Source organism: Excalfactoria chinensis, chromosome 4, assembly GCF_039878825.1.
Source record: "Excalfactoria chinensis isolate bCotChi1 chromosome 4, bCotChi1.hap2, whole genome shotgun sequence".
NCBI lineage: Eukaryota > Metazoa > Chordata > Aves > Galliformes > Phasianidae > Excalfactoria > Excalfactoria chinensis.
This window is the reverse complement of record NC_092828.1, coordinates 44067626-44091979: the sequence shown is the minus strand read 5'-3', so window position 1 is coordinate 44091979 and position 24354 is coordinate 44067626. Positions and strand designations below refer to the sequence as shown.

The 24354-nt window shown below is 45.3% G+C and overlaps 1 protein-coding gene across 2 annotated transcripts; it reads left to right on the top strand.

Moving 5' to 3' along the window:
- Window positions 1–4269: 4269 nt before the first annotated feature.
- FGF5 (fibroblast growth factor 5) lies at window positions 4270–9510 on the top strand. 2 transcript variants are annotated; one of them, XM_072335529.1, is made up of 4 exons: window positions 4270–4516; window positions 5031–5134; window positions 6722–7096; window positions 7226–9510. In XM_072335529.1, exons 1-3 carry the CDS (start codon window positions 4270–4272, stop codon window positions 7064–7066), a joined length of 696 nt encoding a protein of 231 aa, XP_072191630.1. In that variant the 3' UTR covers window positions 7067–7096; window positions 7226–9510. The 2 variants fall into 2 exon arrangements, with proteins under 2 accessions (XP_072191630.1, XP_072191629.1); XM_072335528.1 differs by having other exon boundaries at window positions 6722–9510.
- The last annotated feature ends 14844 nt before the right edge of the window (window positions 9511–24354 follow it).

Sequence of the window (24354 nt, the reverse complement as noted above, 5' to 3'; positions counted from 1 at the left end):
GAGAAAAAAAAAAAAGGAAAGCAAATGACTTAAAGTACATTTTTTGAAATGTCATATATTGCAACATATTGATGCATTTGTCATACGTTTCTACTTAAATTATGAAGCACTTATGGTTTAGATGTAAGAATAATTCTATGTCAGGGTAAAGGTTTTATTTTAGATACGGAGCTCCGGGCGGGGCTGCGGCGGCGGCTGAAGGCGGACGGCGGACGGGACCCCCCCACCCCCCCCACCCTCCTCGCCTCGGGGCTCCCCGCGCCCCCCCCCGTCCCCGTCCGTCCCGTCCCCGCCGCCCGCCCGCGTGTGACATGTGCCCGTGAATGATGGAGTCTCGGTAGTTTCGTGTTTCTTTTCATGCCCCCGGCCCGGCCCGGCCCGGCCCGCCCACCCCCCGAAAAGATTTATTAAACTTTATAGTCTATCTGGGTGCGCTGGGTGCTTTGACAATAAATGATTTATTTTCTGCATCGCAGCCGCAGTTACTCAGTGGGGCCGCGGGGTCGGACCCTCCGCGCCCCCCCCCCCCCCAACTCGCTCCGCGCCCCTCCGCACCTCCGTCCCCTTTCTCTGCTCCTCTCTTTCTTCTTTTCTTTCTCGTTCTTTCTTTCTCTTTTATTTTCCTTTCCCTTTTCATTCTTTCCTATTCTGTTCCCCTCTCCTCTTTCGCTCTTTACACTCCATTTCAGTCCCTTCTTTTTCCCTTCCTTTTCCACGTTTCCCTTTCTCCTTTTACCCCGTTCTCCTTTTTACTTCTTTCCATTTCCCACTTTCTCCTTTTTCCTTCCCCTTTCTCCTTTTCCTTTTTCCTTCTTGTTCCCCCTTTTCCATTTTCCCATCGTATTTTCCCCATTCCTTCTTACCTTTTCTTTCCCCCCCTTTCACCCTTCCTTTCTCCCTTCCCTTTCTCATCCAATTCCCCTCCTTTTTTCACTTTTCCCATTCAATTTTCTTTCTCTTCCGCCTTTTCCCATTGCCTTTTTTTTTTTCCATTCAATTTTCCTCTCTCTCCCCCCGCTTTTCCTATTCCCTTTTCCTACTCAATTGTCCTTTTCATTCTTTTTTCCCATTCCCTTTTCCCACCCCACTGTCCTTTTCTGTTCCCCCTCGCTTTTCCCATTTCCTATTCCCATTCATTTTTCCTTCTCCTTCACTTTCCCCATTCCACTTTCCCTTTTAATTCCCCCCTTTCCCATTCTCTTCTCCCATTTCCTTTTCCCGGTCCCTTTCCCCGTTTACCTATTCCATTTCTTTTCCTTTTCCCATTCCCTTCTCCATCTTCCTTTTCCCATTCCTTTTCCTATTTTCCTCTTTCCCTTCTTCAATTTTCCCTTCTCTTTTCCCATTCCTTCTCCCCTGTCCCCCTACCCTCTTACCCCTCACCATATCCCATTCCCAGCATAGTGCCGCTCCCCGGCCGATGCCACCTGGAGCCCCGCAGAGCTCCCGGTCCCACACACTGTTCGAGTGGCGCTGGGGCTCAGTCCCCGTGTGCGGCCGTGCGTGTGTCACTGCGGGAAGGGGGGAGGCTGGGACCCACACCGTGCCCCTATCACCGACCCTGAGAAGCTCTTGTCCGTGAAGGGGAGGTGGGGGAGAGTTCTGTAAGAGGGACACGAGTGAGAGGTGGGTGCTGTCGTAGAGATCCCGCGATCCCGAGGGCAATGCTGGGCACCGCGCATCCGGCGGGCTGGAGCCGGGTTGGAGGGGGGGGGGGGGGCAGAAGGGAAAGCCATTTTTGCACACCGGGTTCTGCAGAGCAGTGCGTTTGGGGCTCTGAGTACTCCTTTATTTATTTCCCTTACTTCTTCATTCACTTTCTTTTATTTTTCTTCTATTCTGGTTCCCTTTTTTTTTTTTTTTTTTTCTTTTTTTTTTTTCTTTTTTTTTTTCTTTTTTTCCTTCTTCTTTTCTTTTTCTTTCTTTCTACCCTTCTTTCTTATTCGTCCCCCCCACCCCACCCCATCCTCTTCTTTTCCTTTTCATCTTTCTCCCTCCACACTGTCCATTCCATATTCCCATCACCTCCATTCCCCTTCCCCCCCCCCCCCCCCCCCAAAAGCCGCACTGCCCCACTCCCCCTAAATCCCTCAGCGCAGCACTTCGCAATGGGAACCTCCTCTCAAAGAGCTGTCCCATAAACTTCCCGATCGACACCCCCCCATCATCACACCCACCCCTGCACCTCATTACACTTTAACCACCACCTGTGCTGCATTGCATCCAAATGAGGGCAGCTCCGCCCAGACCGAGGACACTCCTAATGCTTGGGGGCGGAGGGTGGTTTAGGGCATGATCTGGGGGGAATTTAAGGGAATTTGAAGGATGGTGTAGGGATTTTGGGGGACCGAGGGGGGGCGGTTAGTGCTTTGGGCTCTGCTGGAACCCTCTCACGGGCGCACACTGCCACCTAGTGGGGCTGCGGCGTTTCAGCCTCGGGCATCCCCTGGAGCTCAGGTGGAGTCGCCCCCGGAGGGGTTACAGGGGGAGAGACAGCTTTGCTGAGAAGCTCCAGTGCTTTTCGCTTTGTGTGTTTTATTTTGTTCCTGTTCCCATCCCCCCCAGCCTCCCCCATTTCTGGTTTCTCTGTTTTGGGGCCGAAATCACAGAGCCTCACTTTCGGAGGGGGAAATCCCTGCGGAGCTTCCATCAATCACTGTGATACTCTGACAGCTGCTGGGAAACGTGTAGTGTGCAACGGGGGCTCCTTTGCTCCTTTAGGACTTCTGGAACGTTCATTTCCTTATGTAAGCACTGCTCTGGGGCTGCTCGGGTCTTTGTCCTTGTCTGTGACCATTGGGGTCGCTATGCTTCATTGAAATCCTGGTGGTGGCATAGCTGTGGGATGCACAAATGGTGCCACTCCTCAGTGCCCCCAGTGCATTAGGACCACCAGGGATGGGGTTTGTGAGTACTGGATGCCCAAGAATGGGGTAGAGATGGGACCCCTAGAGATAGGAGAAGAAAAGACAGTGCCCACAGGTAAGGGGTCCTCAGGGATGGGACACACAGGGATTGGGTCCATAGGGATTTTTCTGTCTACCGGTAGTTTGCTCTGTAACCAAGCCCTGAATAATTCAGGCAGCAGCAACACTTCAGCTGCAGCCTTCAGAGGCCGCTGCTGTTTGTGTGTAAGGGCTGCAACTGCCACAGGCAATTAAATTGGATTATTGCAGGAAGTGGGCTATTAGGGTTTGTTATTTATTTAGAATCAAGCCGCCTTCGTCTATCCTTTTTTTCCCCCCCTCTCCCTGCTGCATGGACGTCATAAGGGTAAATCTTTCTCCAGGCCATGGATGCCCCGTGAGGATGCACTGATTCCCCCTCCAGCCCCCCATCCCGCTGTGGTCGAGAGGAAGGAATGGGTCTCACTGAGCTGAGTGCTGCAACAGCAAAAAAGGAAGAGTCTTCTGAGCACACAAATCCTCCTGCAGGTATGGCCTCTAAATATAGGGGCAGCTCTACTTCTATACATATGGAGATGGCGCAACATGCGTGTCTGTGTATCTGCCTGCTTATATATTTATGTGTGTGTATATATATTTATGATTCTATTTTTAGACACAAGTATATATATAGATACGGATGCAGGACCATGCGTGCCACCCTCAAGCATGTGTTGTTCCCCCCCCCTCCCCCTGTCACCTTCCTCTTCCTCACAGCTGAAGGTCACCTACAGTGTTTCCTGTGAACCTGACCTCCGGGACCCCCCTCCCCCTGCCCTGCAGTGGGGTTTTCTAGTGCTGGTGGGCACACGGAGGGGCGTGAGATGAGTGGAGGGGAGGGCTTCCATGGAAGCTTTGGGGGTGCAGAGGAAGGATAGGGGGTGGGGGAATGGGGGTTGTGCTTGGGGAGACTGTCCCCATGGGGTGTAGAGCTGCGATGAGGCAGGAGTAGAGGTAAGAGGTGGGATGGCAGTGGGGGCCACTGGGGATGCGGGATGCTGCCGCTCCCCCCGGCTCTGCGCTCAGACCCGGGGCCCCACACGGGAGGGGTCGGCCCCGGCCCCTTCCCCGCAGCTGCCGGCTGTCATCTCCCGGCGGGGCTGCAACCCAATCCCTGCCGGCCCTGGGGGGGCCCCGCCGTAACCCGAGGCAGCGCCGCGCCCCGTACCGCCGGGAGCTGTTCGACCCCGCACAGGTGCGGCCCCCCCCGGGCTGCCAGCGCCGGGGGCGGCCCCCTCCCGCCGGTGCCGGGCGGCGGAGCGGGATGCCGAGCCCTCCTCCCGCCCTTCCTCCTCCTCCTCCTTCTCCTCCTCCCGCCGGCGGCATGCGCCCGGCCTTCCTCTTCTTCCTCCTCCTCCTCCTCGCCCTGCCCGCTCGCGGCCGGAGGGAGCGGCTGCCCGGCGGGGGACACTCCGCGTCTTCCTCCTCCTCGTCCTCCTCTCCTTCCTCCCTGACGGCGGCGGGCCCGGGCCGGCGGCGGGGCCGGCTGTACTGCCGGGTGGGCATCGGCTTCCACCTGCAGCTGCACCCCGACGGCCGCGTGGACGGCGCGCACGCCGCCAGCCCGCTCAGTGAGTGCTGGGGCCGGGGCCCCTTCCTGCCCGCGTTTTGGAGGTCGGGGCTGTGGCAGCCGCGCCTTGCTGGCCGCATGGAAGCAAAAAGGTTTCTCCGGGTGGGAGCTCGCTCTGTCCCAAACCATCCTCTGAAACCGCGGCTCCCAGGGATGGGGTGGGGGCAAACCTGCGTGGCTTGAGAACAGGTGAGAAATTCGGGGGAAAATGGGGCTTCCCGAACCTGCGATCTGTCGGCACTGGCGCAAGCCGCTCAAAAGAGCATCCTCGGCCCCCAGTTGTCCCCCTCGGGTTCGGGGAACCGGCTGGAAATAAGGAGAAGAATAAGCCAAACCCCACAGCCGCAGCGTCATACCGCTCGCTGGGGGACGGAGGAGCAGCAGAGCTGCGCAGAGGCGGTTGCTGAGGAGCGGGGCCTTTTGGTGGAGAAACGCAGCCGTGAGATTTCTGCTTTATTTTTGTCACGCTGATGCAAAAAGAAATGTGATTTATTCCGAGCTTCCTGTCTTCCTAGGCGTTCTGGAAATCTTTGCCGTCTCTCAGGGGATCGTAGGAATCCGAGGAGTTTTCAGCAACAAATTTCTAGCTATGTCAAAGAAAGGAAAACTCCACGCAAGTGTGAGTATTCCCAGTGCATACAGCTCCATACTGGTGCTGCAACAGCTTTGTGTGCACACACTGGTACTCGGGGCATGCAGTGCCTGCCCTGCATTAGTGATGCTTCTACATGAGTGTTGGTGATGTGCTGGGGCTGCTTAAGCCCACAGGGTGCCATCGAGTGAGGTTTGTGCACTTTCTATGCTGCTCTGCACTGAGTTCTGTGGAGGCATTGCTCCTGGAGATGCCCAGAGCATGAGTGCTTTCAAGCAGGATGGGGCTGGGACAGCGAGGATGGCTTGTGTAGGGGGGAAATATGGAAAATGGGCTGAGTAGGGCTAGGCAAAACAATGGACTTTCAGTATTTGAAGGGGGGCTATAAGAAGGAAGGGGATAGACTCTTTAGCAGGGTCTGTTGTGATAGTCAGGGGGAAATGGTTTGGGATTTGGTGCTTTCTTCATTGTCGGTCACTGAAATACAGGAAAAGAATGATTCTATCATTAAATGTCCAAAGGGGAGCTATAAGAGAGAAGGGAACAGACTGTTCAATAGGGTCTGTTGTGACAGGACAAGGGGAAAGTGTTTCAAACTAAAAGAGGGGAAAATTAGATTGAATTTAAAGATGTTTTCTAAACTAAGACTAATGAAGCTCTGGCATAGGTTGCCCTGAGAGGAGTTTGGTGCTCTATACCTGAAGACATTCAGAGTCATGCTGGAGGGGCTCTGAGCACCTGATGTAGCTGTTGGGGTCCCTGCTCATTGCAGGGGAGTTGGACTGAATACTCTTTAAGGATCCCTTCCAATTCAAATCATTGTATGGTTCTATGAAAATGCAGCAAGGAACTCAGCCTCAGTCTGTGCATGGCAAATCCACATTGCAGGAGCAACCTTGGGGAGAGACATGGTGCCTTCCTCTGATGAAAGCCATCAATTTGTAGAAACTTGACCCAAACGCCTGAGGATGGCTGGACTGATAATGCCGATAACACAAAGCCTGCATCTGTTGTTCCTCCCGGCCTTGGCGGGATAAAGTTATTTCATGGCCCAATGCACAAAGCAAACTCTGTGCCCGTCACTCACGGCTATGCTTTGATGCGGAGCTGCTGCGGTGCCACAGTGCTGCGCTGTGGTACAGCCTTGCCCGCAGGCCTGGAGCTGCTCTGAGAGTAGCTCTGTGGGTGTACAGCTTTCCAGGAGCCTCAGTCAACCCTAAACCCAGCAGTCAGGGTGCCATGGGTCAGTGAGGTAAGCATAGGCGTTGCGCCTAGAGATGCAGTGCTTTGGGCGCATAAAAAAAGCAGGAAAGCACAGACAAATCAGTGGGATGGATTGTCTTCCAGGCAGAGACTGAAAGATTTGATTCCAGCTGTTTTACAGGGAAAAAATGTGATGGGAAAGTATATTCCAACGTGATCCCAATTCTGGGGAAGGGTTTTTCTGTGGAGTCCCAGTTTGTACGGGGAGGTACTAGGAATGATGGAGCTCAGAATGTTCCCCATGCATCACTCACCAGTTTCAGAGCAACAGTTTGGGAGAGCACTGTGCTATGGACGGGGGTGGAGGTGGGGGGGAACAACCCCCCAGTTAACTTCTGTCTCTGCCTGCAGGCACGCTTCACTGCTGAGTGCCAGTTCCGTGAGCGCTTCCAGGAGAACAGCTACAACACCTATGCCTCAGCTGTGCACCGTGGGCAGCGCTCTGGCCGCCAGTGGTACGTGGCCCTCAACAAGCGGGGCAAGGCCAAGAGGGGCTGCAGCCCCCGTGCCCGCCCCCAGCACGTCTCCACGCACTTCCTGCCCCGCTTCCGGCAGCCCCCTCCATCCCAGCTGGCTTTCACTGTTGCCCGCCCTGAGAAGAAGCCGCCACCCCCACCTCCACCACCCAAGAAGACGGCCACGTCAAGGCACAGCCCTGGACCAGGCCGCTACCGGCTAAAGTTCCGCTTTGGATAGTGGCTCCTCAGGACACTGCAGGGCTGCTGGGTAGGGTGACGCTGGGATGGAGGTGGGAAGGACGTCTATTGGCAGAGATGGGACATCCACAGTTCAGCTGCTGATGGTATTTTGCTGTGGAACCTCCACAGGACCGTGACACCTTCTCTCTCCTGCCAGGGGCTGGCTGAGCATTCAGTTGTCACAATACCATCGTGACAGTCCTCTTCTCTGGGATGAGCAAACCACGGGACCTCAGCGCTCCTCACATGTCTTCCACGTGTATATGTATATATGAGCAACAAGATGTAGGACACACTAGAAGTTCACCAAAAATCTGGACTGTCTGAGGTCATACAGCTTCTTCCAAGGCTTCCCAGATGAGTCCCATTGAACCATCCCTCATTGCATCCTGAGTTCGCTGTGCTAACAGAACTCTGGGCTGCTGCTGGGCAGACATCTTATGAACTCAATCAGAGAGATGTGATATCTTCTGTTAATTCTCAACATTTACAGATACTGAATTCAGATTGCAGCCTTCCACAATGGAGATGAGACCTGCAGGGCAAATTCAGCTCGACACCGCTATGACATCCATGAAGGAATCTGTGCTGTCACTGGCTTTAACTTCACAGCCACATTATTTTGAGTGGAAAAGCTGCTATCAGAACTAATAGGAACTAAATGATGTCTAAACAATGAGAAGAAACCCCATGCCACTGCCTCGATGAACATGCGAAGTGGCATAGAAGTGTTTATTTCTACCTAGGAGAAGCATTGCTGCTCCATGTAGGATGTGACTTTTCACAGAAAGTCCCATGTGAACATGGAGCTGTGCAGAGCTTCATGTTGTGTTGAACATTGACATCAACTTTAATGCTTCCAGAAGTCTTTGCAATCCCTCAGAGTGCTGGGTGAGAGAAAAACAACACAGGCAGAAGAGAGTTGCAATGTTTGGATTGCTTCTGTTTTGGTGTGTTCTCGGCACATGGCTCTCGCTCAGATTCATGACCAACCTGTGACAGAGTGTGCTGTTAAAGCTAAGCTTGTCTCCTGGCATTCGATGTGCACAAGTCATGTGTGTGCCCTGAAAAGCTGGGTTTACTGATGCTAAATGACTGTTTCAGTTACTGGCATTAAGGTAGCACAATTCACAAGATTCTACTGGGTGACACCATTTTGACCAATTTCACACATGCACTGTGCTCTCAGTTTTTTTTTTCACTGCCCTGTGATAGCTGTTAGGAAAGCATTACAAATAAATGGGGAATGGATCACAAGAAGGAGTTCTGGGTGATGGCAACACAGCCATTGACTTTGGAGGCATGTCCAGGGAGAAAATAGACTTGCGTGCTGAAAAACAAATGGCACTACAACTTACTTAAGGGGAAACCATCAGTAAGCTTTTTTTTAAGGGGAAACCATCAGTAAGCTTTTTTGAGTAAAGTGTTAAGCTAATATGAGGATCAAGCAAAGTAACACTGAGATCATAACAGTAACTTAAATTGTAGAACCATAGAATTGTTTGAGTTGGGAAGGGACCCTTAAAGGCCACCTAGTCTGACTCCCCCGCAATGAACAGGGAGCCTACAGTGGCATCAGGTGCTCAGAGCCCATCCAGCCTGACCTTGAGTGTCTCCAGGGATAGGGCTTCCACCACCTCTCTGGGCAGCTTGTGCCAGTGCCTCACCACCCTCCTTGTAAGTGACAACATGGGGTTCCTTTGTACAGCCCAGACAGATTTCACCAGGCTTTAAGGGCTTTTCTTGGGCACCAGAGTGAGGTACCTCTGGTGATCAGAAAGTAATTTGAGAGGCTTTTATTTGTTATTGTTTTTAAGCATGCAAAACAAAAAGGCAACCAAACAAACAAAAAGAGCCATCCAGACTTCCTCCACAAGGATTGTTTTAAATTTTAATGGAAGTGGATGGAAACAGACTTGTGGAAAAAGCTCCTGTTCTCATTCGGCACAGAAATGCTTCCCTTTTGGCTGAGGCGCTCATGGGGCAATGCCCTCTGGCTGTGTGCTTTGGAGTGTGCTTTGGCTGCATTTCCCAAAGGAGCAGTCACTTTGCTGTGAAGATTCCCAGAGGAAAACCATTCTACTCTTCTGTTGGCTGCAGAAGAGATGTGTTGGCCATGTGCTGAACCAGAATGGGGAAGAGGATCAAGCTGTGCTCAGTGCTAATGGAGCATGGGTTTGGGGCTGCTGCAGCATCAGCTGCTGCTGTATCCAGTGCTGCTCACTGCTCTCCACATGCTGCTTTGCCCGGTGAGTGGCTGAAACCTCTTTACATCTGCAAAGGCTGCAGAAAGCAAAGGGAAAAGGAGGAGAAAAAGCCCAAGTTTTTGGAGATGGTGCACATTGTGCCCTGGCACCACGTGTGGACTTGCTGAGAAAGAGCAGGGCTCTGGGCGCTGCTGATGGGGCTGCAGATAACACCAATGTGGAACTTTGGCAATGCCAGAAGGTAACGTTTTTGTTTGAGTACAGGCTGCAAGGTATATAACAGCATTGTGACAGTACTTGTTTTCAAGGGATGGTATGTGAATGTGGGGTGTTTTCCTCTTGGAACCTTAGTCCTCTCTTCCTTCTGACACCCCATTTACCTTAGAAATCAGTAACTTCATATTATTTCAAGCCAATATTATCCTTTGCTGTAGTCTGTTATGCTCTATTTAATTCTCTGTATAGTCAAGACCACAGTTTTTTGCAACACTTCAGTATGGTTCTTAGTTTCCTTCTCCCATTTGATAAATCTTTCTTTTTTTTTCTCAGTCCAATCTTAGTGTCCTTGAACGTGACCTGCCTGATGGTTATTGTACCTCCAGCATGGAGAAAGCTGAGCAGTGCATGTGGTGCCTGCAGGTCTGGAAGATGAGGCCCCTCCAGGATGGCTCTTTCTCAACCCATTCAGAAGAGTATTTATGGATTTTCTTTGGGATCAATTGCACTCTCAGCAAGTTTGCAGGTGAACCCAAGCTGTGTGGTGCAGTTGAGATGCCTGAGGGAGAGGATGCCATCCAGAGAGATATGGACAGGCTCAAACAGTGAGCCCAGGTGAACCTCAGTAAAACTAAGTACTAAGTACTGCACCTGGGTTGTGGCAACCCTCACTATCAGTACAAGCTGGAGCAGGTAAGGCTAGAGTACAGCCCTGCCAAAAAGGCCTTGCAGGTACTGGTGGATGGCAAGCTGTTCATGAGCCAGCAATGTGCCCTCACAGCCCAGAAAGCCAACTGTATCTTGGGCTGCACCAAAAGAAGTGTGGTCAGCAGAGACAGAGAAATGATCCTGCCCCTCTGCTCTGTGGTGGTGAAACCTCACCTGGAGTGCTGTGTTTGGATGTGGTGTCCTCAGTACAAGAGGGATGTAAACATGTTAAAGCATGTCCAGGGCCACAAAAATGATCTGGAGGACAGAACACCTAAGGATGTGCTGAGGGAGCTGGGGTTGTTGGCTGGAGCAGCCTGGAGAATGCTCTGGGGAGACATGAGAGCAGCCTTTCAATATCTAAATGAGGATGATAAGAAAGTAGAGGATAGACTCTTTAGCAGGGTCTGTTGTGTTAGGACACAGGGAAATGGTTTCAAACTAAAAGAAGAGATATTTAGATTGGATGTAAGGAAGACATTTTTTACAATATGTGTGATGAGGCACTCGCACAGGCTGCCCAGAGAGATGCTGGTTGCCCCATCCCTGGAGACATTCAAAGTCAGGTTGCAGGAGCTCTGAGCATCTGATGTAGCTGTAGGCATCCCTGTACATTGCAGAGGAGTTGAACTGGATGACCTTTAATGGTCAAACAATTCCATGATCTTCACAGTGAAGAGCACAGTGACTGCTGCTTTTGCGGTCTGCAGGCAAAATACACTATTGCTACCTGGAGTGTATTTGCTTATGGGGAAATCTATTTTCTTTTGAACCCACTTAAACTTTATTTTTTTTCTAATGTATTTCAAGCTAGCAAATAAATCATTGAGAGAATAGCCACATAGATTGGGACTTTAGGTCCTTTTGACAGTGAGGTCATAGATGACTACATGAACATACAGACTGGATTTAATAGGTGTCCATGTGTTGTCCTTTCCTGGCCTGACCTGAAGAAGAACATTAGGGATGCCCAGTCAGGAGAGACAGGTCATATGTAGTATTTGCATCTGTTTGCTTGTTCCCATGGAATGCAATATTTGATAAGGCAACAGTGACAGTTCCCAGTGCCCTTTGCCTCTTGTGCGCGAGGTAGAAAATCCTGTTCTATTTTTCACGCAGTGCTTCCCATGAAGCAAAAAGCACTTTGTCAGCCTCCTTCTGTCCTGTGGGAGGGGTTGCTGGTTTTTCTCTTCACTCCAAATACTGATCAGAAACGTGTAAGAGGAAAAGGGCAGTTGTGTTGCTTAGGAGTTAGACTTGATAATGCTCATGGATCCCCTCCAATAATGGATATTCTGCAGTTCTGAGATGGTAAATGTGTTTGAGATACTAAAATATTGCTGCCCAAGAACAAAGTGATATGCATCAATAGGTGGATCATCCTTTTGAAGCTAAAAACATGTTTTCTAAGGCCTCAGACTCCTGGGCATAGCATTCACAAGACAGGGAACAGGATGGAAGAGAGGTGGTGCATGAGAAAGGAAAACCCCATTCTTTTCTGGGCTCTGAAGACTGAGTTCATTGAATCACACGGTGTGCAGTTCCTGTCCTAATGACAGCAGTATGGCACAAACATCTCAGAATGATGGTCTCACTGGATGTAATTAATTACATGGTGTCCATAAGAATTTTCCATAAGGTTTTTTGCTATCCTTGTTATGACGTGGTTAGTTACAGAGTGGGTTTTCTAATACATCTCAAGTTACATTGAGAATTCACTGCTAAGTAACACAGCCTCACCATGCGTTGGGCCGCTGCTTCAGGGTTCTGGTGCCTTACTCGGTGTGACCACGAGAGGCCTCCCTCCACCCAGGTTTTGCAGCACTGGAGCTCCACAAACGGTACAACTGAATGAACGGCGCCTGGCAAGGTGCGGGGACTACCAACCAGCAGACAACTGAACAAACTGGTGGCTTGAGGGTTAACTCGAAGAATCCATACTTGTCCTGGGAAGCAAATAACAAAGCAGGAGGGGGGAGCTCACTTCATCTCTGCAGACTTCAGGTTTGAGTGAACAGGGACACCTGCAGTTATATCAGGCGCTAAGAGTCCCTCCAGCCTGACTCTGAATGTCTTCTGGGACAGAGCACCAAATGCCTCAGGGCAACCTGTGCCAGTGCCTCATTATGCTTAGTATAAAAAAATTCCTTATATCCAATCTAATTTTCCCCTTTTTTAGTTTGAAACACTTTCCCCTTGTCCTGTCACAACAGACCCTACTGGGAGTCTGTCCCCTCTTCTCTCATAGCCCCCTTTTGGACACTTAATGATAGCATAATTCTTTTCTTGTATTTCAGTTTCAATGAAGAAAACACCAAATCCCAAAGCAATCGTGTGTATAACATTAAGTGTAACGTATTTTAAACAAAATAATTGGTTAGAGGCTTCCACATGTGCACCTATGTTCTAAAGGCTTTTCTTGCTTACAGAAAGACAAAAGATGAATCTGCAGGCCTTCATTCAGTGCTCAGCATTTGTAATTGGAGTCTTCTCTCTTGTTCTCGCACTAGAGCAATTCTGGACCCAATGGGAGCCTCATGGACTCTTCCTCAACTGCTGACAAGTGTCTTAGATATTAAATGAAAACCTATTTCTTGAAGTTACTTGTTGAAATTAATCATGGAACTTCCTCCATGGCTTTGCAGAGCCCAGGCCTTGCAGTTGCGGTAGAACTACTTCATCTTTTGTCCCCTGCTAAGTATCCCCCAGAGCCATTGCTCAGCTCCAATAGGTATATTTTCTGTGATCTTATGGAAGAGGTATGGTTAATTATATTTCACTTGGAAATGCCTCTGTTCTCTCAGTGCTTGCTGGGACCAGAAGGTGGACAGATTTCATCACGTGGCTGACCTTCTGCTTTCTGGCTCATCCAAACTAAGTAAGAACTGGAGAACATTCGATGAAGTCCATGGCAGACATATCTCAGAGCTATTCTCTTCTGTCCCCTTTTAATAAGCCCACAACATGCAGATAACAGTTAGACTGACATTGGTGTTGGAATAATTTCTGGGAGCTGATTTTTTTGACGATTGCTTGTGTCAGTATTTCAGGATTGGATAAACGGAGCAAACTGGAAAAGCCTTATGAATGGTGGCCCTTCTGGCCTAGGAAAACAGATTTTTATTTTTATTTTTTTTAAGCATCTTTCTATTCTCTCATCAAATCTTCCCCTCCTACTCCACTCCCTCCTTTTGAGTTTTTTAAATTAGGTCCTTACTGTGGGAAAGGGATGATGGCCTGTTCCTGACTCTAAACCTAATAGCAGAATGGGGACCAGCTTTCTCTTCTTCAGTTTCTTATTACTCATTCTACTGTGATAATAGCAACATCTTTTTCTTAACCATTTAGTATGAAGCAGCACTTTCTCGGACCAATGAAGGAAGAAGACAAATGTTGATGCTTTATTGGTGGTCCTTGGTTTTGTTTACTTAGCCCTGGGTTGAATGGGACAGGGCAGATCTCAATGAGATTTTGGGTATCCCATCAACACAAGTAGACATTTAAATTAGCTCTGATCATTCTTTCTGGGCTTTCACCAAACTTGTGATGTCTACATATCCAAAAGAAAAATAAATAAAAAGCAATTGAGACTGTAAAGATCAGTGACCAGTCTATTTCTACTTCCCCTTGTGTGCCTAACACTACTGAAAATCAGTGCACCAAGTGGATGCCTTCAGCACACACCTTTGGAATCATTTCCTTTCTTGGGAGTGGGACTAACAGACACTAAAAAGTCTGTGACGTGTTTCCGAAATAGGAAAATAGCTGAACACATACATTTTTGCCAGTATAGATTGTTAGCTGGGGGCCATTTAGTTCACAATTCATGAGAGCCGTGTCCCCACAGTTGCACATAGTTTTTGGTAATCCCAAGTGTTCCGTCCTTGATGCCCTTAATACAATATTCAATGTTTTGTGAAGAGGCCCAGGTGTGTTTGGGTAGCTTTCTACTCCAGGCAGCGAATTTGTTACACTAACAGAAATGTTTTTTCACCTGGTAGTATGTTGCAATAATCAGCATTCTTTGTTAAAGAATAAATTGAGCCTCTTTTTTTTTTCTCTTTCTTTATAAATTGTGAATAGTTTTGGGAAATGTTTTGAAATAAATAAATGAAATATGTTTAAGTAGGTGCTGGAAAATATTTCCTTTTTTGAGGGGAAGTTTATTATTTTATGAGTAATCTTCAGGCAAAGGAAACCGGAGTCCAGGAAATGGATTTGCCAGTAGATTCCTGCAGTTCATAACCTGTTGCTTCAGATTTCTTTTGGGCAAGACAGATAGTAGAACAAGCACAAACTCTGGTTAAGATGAGCTAAATATGTAGGAAAGAGAAATAATTCACAAAGAGTTTGGTATCTGTTTCCTTTTGCCATAACTTTGCCTAAGGTAGGGGTGCTCAAATGTCTGCATCTTCTTCCAGCTTCATCCCACTAAGTGCCCCATGAATGTATATCTTCAAAGAGATGAAGTTCAGCCTCTCTGTATTGACTGAAAAACAAAGAAAATTTTCCCCTCTGAAGTATGCCAAGGGTTGCAGTCTTTTGCAGAACCATAATGCAGAGCTAAAATATTCCTCTGCAACAAAGGAAGAGTTAAAACAGAAGCCCACACTGAGGACTGAACTGAATTTTCTTGCTGGCCATCTCCAACACAGCAAATGGCAAGTTGTGAAAAAGGTACTGAATCCTCATAGAATTCACTTGCTAGCTTCTATAAGACATGTGCTAATATTGTCTACATATCCAAGATTCAGCTGTGGTTAAACCCCGTTTTTAAGTAAACACCATGCTTGGCACTAGCATGTGGATTCTTACCTTTAAGCCAGGAACTGACCTTCAACTGAGAAAACAAAGTGCTAGGATGGAACTATTAAAAACTTCAACTGAATTTTGCCACGTTGTGTTGCTTTCAATTTTCTTGTCCTTCTATTTTTATTTTATTTTATTTTTTCCTGTTAATCCAGGTGAGAATTGCATTTCAAATATAATTTCTGTGTGGTGATGAGTTAGATACATGAAAATCCCAAGCAGCTTTCCCAATGAATAGATGAAGTACTGAAAGTAGTGAAGCCTTTGGGATTTAGGATATAAATCTTAATTCCATGTAAGATATATATATACACATATGGATATATTTGGAACTGCATCACAAAAGATGAGGCTTTTACCTTGTTATTTCAACTGCATTGTAAGGGAAACTGTTGATCACAGACTAAACCTCTGATTAACCATCTGAGGCAAGTGATGAGTCAGCTGAGGGAGCACAGGTGAAGGTAATTCAGCTGTGCTACCGGAAGGGGTGGAGCTTGACGCCACCTCTCCTACATCCCATTTAAGGGCTGACCACCACTAAGGTAGCATCTCTTTCTGGAGATTGCTCCTTTGTGGAGTTCTTGTGGTGAGCTTTGATATTGGTGAGCAACAATCTTGACTGAAGGCCTCAGAGTTCGTGAGTCTTTTCCTTAGATACTCTCTGGCTATCTATTTCTAACTCTTCTTGTATAATTCCAACTGTACATGCGTACATAGTGCTTGTTTCAATAATGGGTTCTGCATGCTAAAATTGTACTTTTTTTAAAGATTATGATTCACTCTGGTAACTGGAAACTAATGGGCCAGGAATGCCGGAATTACCTCAGGATAATACATTTGTCAATAGCTGAGTTGAATATTCTTTGGGTTTTTAAGGCTGGGGTACTGCTCTATAACAGTTCACAAGTTCTTTGCTCTGAATTGACTTTGAAATAACAATCTGAAACTTGCATGAAAACAGTTAAATAAATAGGGCTGATTTGGAGGTGGTTGCGACAGCTCCAACTGTACCATAGTCTGGAGGTTTCACTTCCAAATGAGAATCATCTTCTTGAGGCTCATCATTTCACCTCTGCAGGCTGGGTTTTAATTTTTTCCTCACAGGCATCTGTATTTTTCTGCACCAACTGTCCTTTGGCTTATTATTTTCTGCTTGCAAAACCTCAGTAAGTCATTTTATAGCTTTTTAAGATGTCCACTCAGACTGAACAATTCCGCATCATCTTCAAGCTTTTTTTTTTCTGGTCACTGTTTCTGCTTTCCCCAGGCTTAACAGCACACCTCCAGCCAGGACTCTGCTGGTGTCCCTTAGTTTAAAAGATGGAAAATGAAATATGGAAGAAAATGGTCAACTTTTGCAACACATATCCCAGAAATAGTCTTTTTTTTTTTTTTTTTTTCCTCCCTCTACTACTAGGTTGTTTCCTTACAAAGCCTTCAGCAATCAGTTTTGAGAAATCCAAGTAGACCTTGTCCACCAAATCATCTTTGTGTGTGCACACTGACCACTTCAGAGGGCTCCAAGGCGTTTGTATAGCAGGATTCTCCTTACAGAAGTTGCATTGACTCTTTTCAAATAGGTTAGAAAGGAAAAAATTTATGGTCAAGTAAATGAGTACATTTCAGCTCTTCACCAGAGATCTTTGCCTGCTTCTCTGTGCTGTGGCACTTGGCTGTAAATGCTTGCTATTAGTCAACTTCACTGCTGCGTCCACTGGTGCTGATTAAAAAGCAGTAAGATTTCTAAAAGCACTTTACTTTGTGTGCTTCTCTTTGGCTTAGGTAGATTTTCAAAACTCAATAAAATACGTGTTAGCCTGAAATTTCTTGTGCTTCTCAGCTTGGAGGAGGCCTCTCTTTAAGGACAGTTTCTCCTTTTTTATTCCCAGAGAGAGCAGCCTATTAATAGTTTCCTTTGATCGCTCGTTATGGAACAGGAGCATCTGTCTTCAGGCTTTTTGCCAAGCATCTTACTAGAGGCAACTTTTCTGATAGCACTCATGGGACTCATCTGTTAAATAATCACCTAATGAGATGAAGAGGATTTTTAAATGATACAAATGATATATGTTTACTATTTTCATTTTTAGTTCATATGTTTCAGTGCATAGTAGTGTATGAGAGAAAAATGAGCCTAGATACCTTTGTATCTTCCTGCCTCTGGTCTGTAAGTTCACAGGCCCAGTGAGTTCTGTGTCTCCTCTAGTCACAGTGCCAGTGGCTGACATCTGAGGACTGCTAAGATGCTGTCAAAGCACTACAGATTCTGAGTACTTCAATGGGGAATATGTTTGATTCCATGAGAAGATTTTGGCTGTAGCTTAGATAACAGCGCTCCCAGATCTGGAATTCCCGAAGCTGTTGGGGTTTTCCTAATGCCCAGTGTGAAAAGTATGCTGGAAATAATTGACAAAATTTACTCAACAAACAGTGTCAAGACCAACCCCTATGCTCTCCAGAGTTGAAGAGCAGTCAGTAATGAGGTGAGCATAAAGCATCCATCATTAACGCTGCTTCTATCCTGCCTTCATGAAGAATAGCAAATACTGAATTTTTGCAGAAATGCTTTAAGGGAGGTTTGGAGAACTGCTGATTAGTGAGTGCTTGCATTGGAATGCATATAACTGATGATAAAATAAAAACCAAAACACCTGGAAGATAATTATGAGATAGTTTTGGCAGTGAAAAAGATGGGTTTGACTCATCTCTCACTGCTCTTTAAATGTGCTGCTAAGAGGGAAAGGTAAGAAGTGGTCTGACAAAAAATACTTAAGCTTTCCAGATGTCTTCAGCAGTAACTGTCCACTGGGTTAGCTATGTATGTAACTATCTTGGCACGCATCAAAATACCTTATAAAACTTGGGGTGTAAGAGAGCCTTTCATCTTGGCAGAAGACAAACTGCATGGTTGCTCAGTCCTCTGTCCCCACATATCCACATATAGAAGCACATGGCTGTGACTGTGCCTCCTTGTTCATATGCATTGTTCTGACTGAACAACTGTTTTATTTTTGCCTTTATCACTGCAGTGTTGAAAGGAAAGCTCTTTCAGAGTTGTCCACCTGTTCTAGGCCTAGGATAAAGATCACATTTACCAGTTACTTGTTAATGGAGGAAGGAAGAAGTGAGATACAAGGACTACTTGGCCTTCGCAATTGAAGAGGATACTGCTCCTTGTACAATTTGGCTGATCTGTATTGAATTCTAGCCTCAGAAACATCACATTACAGCATGGGAAGAGTTTGTAAGCTGCTCCAGCTTCCTTTCCTACCTTCACAAAGAGTGGGAAAAAACATCCTATAATTATGTGACCTATTTAAGAAAAGCACTCCTGCTATCCAGCTGCTTTTCTCCACTTAGTCACTGTAACCAACAGTTACAGCCTGAGCTGTAACACCACTCCTCAGGCTGTTGGTGCTTAATTGCTAACACCCTGTTGCAAACAGCCCAGGAATAAAGAAAATATTTTTAAGCCATCTAATGTGTAACATGGCAAAATGTGATTAGAATTCTGTGCATTATCTCTGTTGGTATTTTATTACTGCAGGTGCACAGCAGTGACTGATCAGAGCAGCACTGTGGGTTACGCTGCAATTAATTGGAGCTATGCTATTCATACACCTGTGCTCACAAAAGATTCTGAGTGTAAAAATGCGAAGGAAAGAATGAAGGGACTGACTCAGTGCTGACATAGCTGTAAATAAATCGCTTTCTTAGGGGAAATACCACAGAAGGGTACAAACACTTCTTAAACCAACCTGACTGTCATCCCAGATGTGCAGATTTTGGAGTTGCTTGAAGCATGGATACAGATAGATTTCAGCATCAGAGAGTGACTTGGCCCTCCCTGAACTCATTTTAGTAAGTGGATTTAGTGAATGAGTTTAGTGAACTCTGCCCTCAGCACTCAACCTTGAGTGTGCCCTTGAGTGGATAATTAATGGGAACTGAAGTAAATTGCTGCGTTTTGGTTGGATGTGTAACTGTGTCATGGGTGATATTTAAAAAAACAAAAATGTTCCATAGTAGTGTCATGATTCCTGTGGACTCAAGGTGAGATAATGTATGTATGCCACATTTTAGCAGTAGACTTCAGGCCCTGGGAGTACTCCCACGGAGTTAATTAGGTGCTTCAGAGTTAATTAAGTACTTAAATAGAGCTTATGCATGGAAACTAGCAGTACTGCATCTGAGTCAAAAGTTTTGGAGATGAGAGGGTCTGATGTTGATGGGGTGTGTGACAGCAGCTAAGCAGTTATCTGCTCTGCATCCATAGCCTACAAGCATTAGGTATTAGGAGAAATTTCTTCTCAGAGGGAGTGATGATGCATTGGTGCAGGCTGCCCAGGGAGGTGGTGGAGTTACTGTCCTGAGGGGTGTTCAAGAACTGTAGGGATGTGGCACTGAAGGACATGGTCAGTGAGCACAATGGAGATGGGCTGGGATTGGACTTGGTGATCTTAATGATCTTTTCTAATTTTCATGATTCTGTGATTCTATTATCTGCAATTCTTGGAACAGCTTGTTCATCTTCATGGCTCAAATGTGCTGATGTGGTGTACTCACAGCTGGGGAAAAGCATGGCAGATTTGGGAAGGGGATGTGAACAACTTGCTGGAAGAGGCTACTTGCAGGAACCACTGAGAGTCATTGTTGGCTAATGTGTAAAGGATGAAAGCATTGTGAGTGGCCTTGTGGATCTTTGCCCTTTTTTTAGAGCTTCAGACTTTCATTGTGTTTTCTTACTTGATTTTGTGTACTTTTTGTAACATTTTACCTACGTGGTTTTTCTACTTAGAAGGAAATCGAGGAAGGTATACCGCATTGGAATGATTTTAATAAAAATTGGAGAGTTGTCTAATGTTGTAATTGGGGCATCATAACTGTATGTTGTCGCCGTAAAAGCATGAAGGCAAGGTGTGGGGTTATTATTTGCAAATAGATTAAAGGAGATTTGGGTTTGACTGGATCCTTTATCATCATTAAAATTAATTAAAATACTTCTGAAAATAGATCTTATAAGATTATTTTATTTTTTTTTTCTTCTGATTTTTTTCTCTCTGAAACCTGTCCTGGAAGCCATCTCATTGCTTTAATATCCTCATTACATCGTAGAACAGAGAGTTGCTTGTTTCATCTTCCAAAGAAGCCAGAATGACCAAATCACATGAATTACAGAAACATTTCAGTGAGGTGTTCCTTGTTTGCTTTGTGTTTGTTTAAAAAAACAAAACAAAACACAAACCAAAACAAACCAACAACGAATCCCACAAGGAAAAACACAAACTTTTTATCTATAAGCTTTATCATTTTTGCTTTTTATTTGAGCCACATGTTTAAATAATGACATAAAGGATCTAAGAAATAGCATTAAGATTTTACTCTCTTTTAATGAGGTCTTCAGGTCTGATTTTTTTATTATTATTATTATTTTTTATTGCTGTACTGATACTGTGCCACAGATGAAGATAATTGCAAGTACAAGCTGACATCTGTCTGTGTGTCTGTGTTTTATTCCTAGGCACAACCATACTCTGCTTGGACAGACTTTGCATCTAAAGTCAGGAGGCTGCTTTGAAGCTCCACTTTGTTTTATGGATATAGCAAGTGAGACTTGGAGTTCATGCCAAAATCTTGATGTGCTGTGATTTGATAGCCCTGTGATAGGGGAACTGCAGTAGGTACAAAGTCCTGGAAAGAATTGTAGAAAGTGGAATGTAAGAGATGAGTAGGAATATGTACCAATGTGAACTGTGATGGGCATCAGTGTAGGAATAATACTTACTACCAAAACTTCCATATCTAGTATTTGTAAAGTCTTAGCTCTGCCTTTTGTTGGCCTTTGCTTTTCTATAATAATGTAAATGTTTTATGGTAAAGCGGTAAATGATGCTCTTTCCCAGTTTGGTAGTGTGGTGGATTTTGAAATGCTCACGTATTTTATTGTCACATTCATCTACTATGAGCTTTATTTTATTTTAGTTCTTGTTTATTTTCCCAATGACTTTTCCTATTGGTGTCCATGGAAGGAGCCAATTCTTCATGAGGATTCTTCTCTAGGGTTTGTGAAAATTTTGCTTTTTCTAAATATATATATCAAGATGAATAACTAAAATTGCTATATTTTCCCCTAAAAATCTTTCCCCTGGGGTTCTTCACTATGTTTATTTACTTTAATCATGTTGCCAGTTGAATCGCATTTTAAAAGCAAACACTTGTAGTAGATTTCTGCCAAGTTTTTACACACCTCTTTCAGTGTGGTAAATCACGGGTTTGTGAGAGTTTGTGGCTTCAGATAAAGTCTGTAGATGTGGCTGTGTCCTTGTGCTGCAGATAGCTTGTTCTCAGGTGGATCTGTAGACATGAGTGCCTAGAAAAGCCTGAGGGGATATTGAGAAATGTTAATAGTCCTGACAAAGCTATTAATGGATTTGGTTTGAATTACTTTTCAGGGTATGTCTTCTTAGTGTTCTCCGTTGTTTTTCTCCTCTGAGATGTTGGCTTGTTCTGTTAAATAGAAAGAAAGTATCCCTTTTGTTATTTAAAGATTCTAATTTAAGTAAGCCTGTGTAAAGAAAAATTTAATGTTCGAAGCAGGGTTGAAAAGAGCTAGCAGATATTATCTTGAAATAATTTCCTTTAAATCTGAATGCTGAAAACAGCACTTGGGTACTTGCTTGGTACTTGTAATTTGGTCAAAGGTTGAATGGGAACAGCAATGTCAAACTCTCTCCTTCCCTAACTGGAAAGACAGAAGGAAAGATTTTTATTTTCCTAAAGGAAATCAAATGTTGCCCCTGAACTGAAGCAAAACCTTTGGTCCTTAGGGGATGCTTGTAAGCTGAAGTGCAGAAAGGGTGACATATCACAGGTGTATTTCACTTGTATTCTGAGGTTTGCATTGGAAACTTCATAGTTTCCATGTAGTTATTAAAGTGTAGGGCAGTATTCTTTCTACATCAAAGGACTGTTGAAATAATTAGCATGTAATGCCAAGAATTTGCCTTTAGTTAGGAGAAAGCCATACAAAATGGACTTGAACTTATTCAGGGTGTTGTATACCTGGAGTACAAGGATGCTTGGTGGTTTCAAAGAAATAAAGCAATAGTGCTTGACAAACTCTGTGAAATGAGTAGCAGGTTCTGCGTAGTTTCTTTCATCTGTCTTACTGAAGTTCAGTTGTACTCACTCAAGATGAGCTTTGGTCTTTCATATTTTCAGAATCACGATATAGGCTGAATTCTGACATTGTGTTATCCAGCCATTCTTGATCAACCCTTGAACAATAGGAAGGTGGAGGTTTCACATACATGGACATTAGTGAGCTGAATATTAAATAGTTTCCAAGTTGGAACTGGCCACTTTATACTTTAATTAATGCGTGTAGTTTATTAGTCTTTTCTGGCTTCAAATTCTGACCACTCTTAAGTCTTAGCCTCACATAGAAGACTTGATGAGAAACTGCTCTTCTTTACCAAGGTATGAATCATTGTGCTGAAGCCTTGCATTGTGAGGAGTTTGTATTGCTTGTGTCAAATAATACCTGTAAAGATCTCAGAGTGCAGGGCTCAAAGACAGGAAAAAATGTAACTTATTGGATCAATGCTCTTGCAGAGAGGAGGGAAAAATTTCAAGCTGATGTCCCAGTTTGTTTAACAAAAAGTATTACTTTTACTGAAAAAAGCATCAAAACAAAGGAATATCGATGATCACTGTAGATTTTTAGCTCTTTAGACTTGTTCTGGTTTCTTCATGAAACTGCAGTTTCACAGGGGGGAAAAATGCTTTGTTTATTGTTATTTCTGTGACAAGATAAAAAGAAAAAAATTCAGAACTACTGTTGCATTTCCCATTGAGTTGATGTCTTTTGGGTCCTCCTATGGGGAGGAGTTGTTCCTTGAAAGAAATAAGTGCACGCTGTTATCATGGTCCAAAGGTGTTCTTGTGTTAGCTGGCATTTTGCACTTGGAGAGCTGCAAATGTGATAGATTCAGTGAAGTTCATCTTTTAGCGTAGAGTCAAAGGTTCATCTTGTGGCATTTGAAACAGTTCTTCTGAGCTGCAGCTGTTTTTCTGTTCCTGTGGAGTCCGTTGACATTATAATGGATGTGTGTTATTCAGACAGAAAATGTTAGACAACTTCCTTTTGGGGGGGGGGGGGGCTGTAAGAATGTCAAAGATTGTGTATTAAAAACTATCCAGGGAGGAGTCGTCAACATGAACAGTGGAACAGCTTTCCTGTTCGGTGTATATTTGAAAGGGTGAATGTGTGGGTGTTTGAAAACCAGAAGTTTAGGCACAGTGGCATTATTGGGGAAGAATGAAAGGGCTGTGCTCAGAAAACTGGGAGGGGAAACAAAAAACATAACAGAACCCAGAACCAACAAACATCCCCACCTCTAACCACCAACTGAATGTCTGCTAATTCTGTATGCATGGATAGCAAAATTTACTCATTTTACTTGCTCAGATATAGTCAGAAGAAACTGAAAGAGCACAGAATGTGTGTGGAAATACTGAAAGAATAGTGCTCTTAGGTAACTTTTAATAGGAAACCTTAATTCGGCTTCAGAGAAAAAATCTTGCTTGTGTGATGTGGTTACGTGATGAACGGGAACTCCTCATGGAACATGTCTGGAACATTCACCCAAGGGTGCAAAAAGAATGAAGGGATTCTTTTGCCCTCAGGCACACACAGTGTGGAAGGCAGCCACCTGGGCGTTTGCAAATTACATTCCTGGATTATCTTGTATCTCAAGAAAGGAAGTGTTTTGTCTGAGCGGTGCATTGCAGCACATCATCCCTGAGTTTTGCTGCGGATGTAATCGCATGGGGCAGCAGCATTCTGTAGTGCTTCTCAGATGGGTTTTATTTGTTTTGTTCGAAGCTCTGGTAACTGATATGAGCTGAACAACAGAGAAACACCAAGCAGCCTCTGTTTGTTTGCCACCTTAATCTTTTCTCTGAACTCTGTTTTCACCCGCTTGTTTGGAGATATTTTTCCTGGCTTACGTTGGGAATTAGAATCACAGATCTTATTAGAAATAAAATCTGCTCAGTGCCTCACAGGTACACAGGATTCCTTTGGGCTAAAACTAGTCCAGAAGGGTCTTACTGGCACATTGACAGTGTGTAAAGTTAATGAAAATATGCATCAAAACCTCCCAGAGGGTTGAAGTGGTCCTGCTAAGGTGAGAACCAGGAAGAGTCAAATGATGTAGTGAGACAGGAAGACAGGCAAGGGAAGAACAAAGGATGAATGCAGGCATCAGTGGGTGTAAGGTACACTCATTGGGTTATCCTCGGGTTTTGGCAGTGTTTTGGAGGCTTGGTTATAGCATGC

Coding starts and splice junctions, on each gene's coding strand:
- FGF5 (XM_072335529.1), top strand. CDS start 4,270: ATGCGCCCGGCCTTCCTCTTCTTCCTCCTCCTCCTCCTCGCCCTGCCC. Junction 4,517..5,030: donor GCACGCCGCCAGCCCGCTCA/GTGAGTGCTGGG, acceptor CTGTCTTCCTAG/GCGTTCTGGAAATCTTTGCC. Junction 5,135..6,721: donor AAGGAAAACTCCACGCAAGT/GTGAGTATTCCC, acceptor CTCTGCCTGCAG/GCACGCTTCACTGCTGAGTG.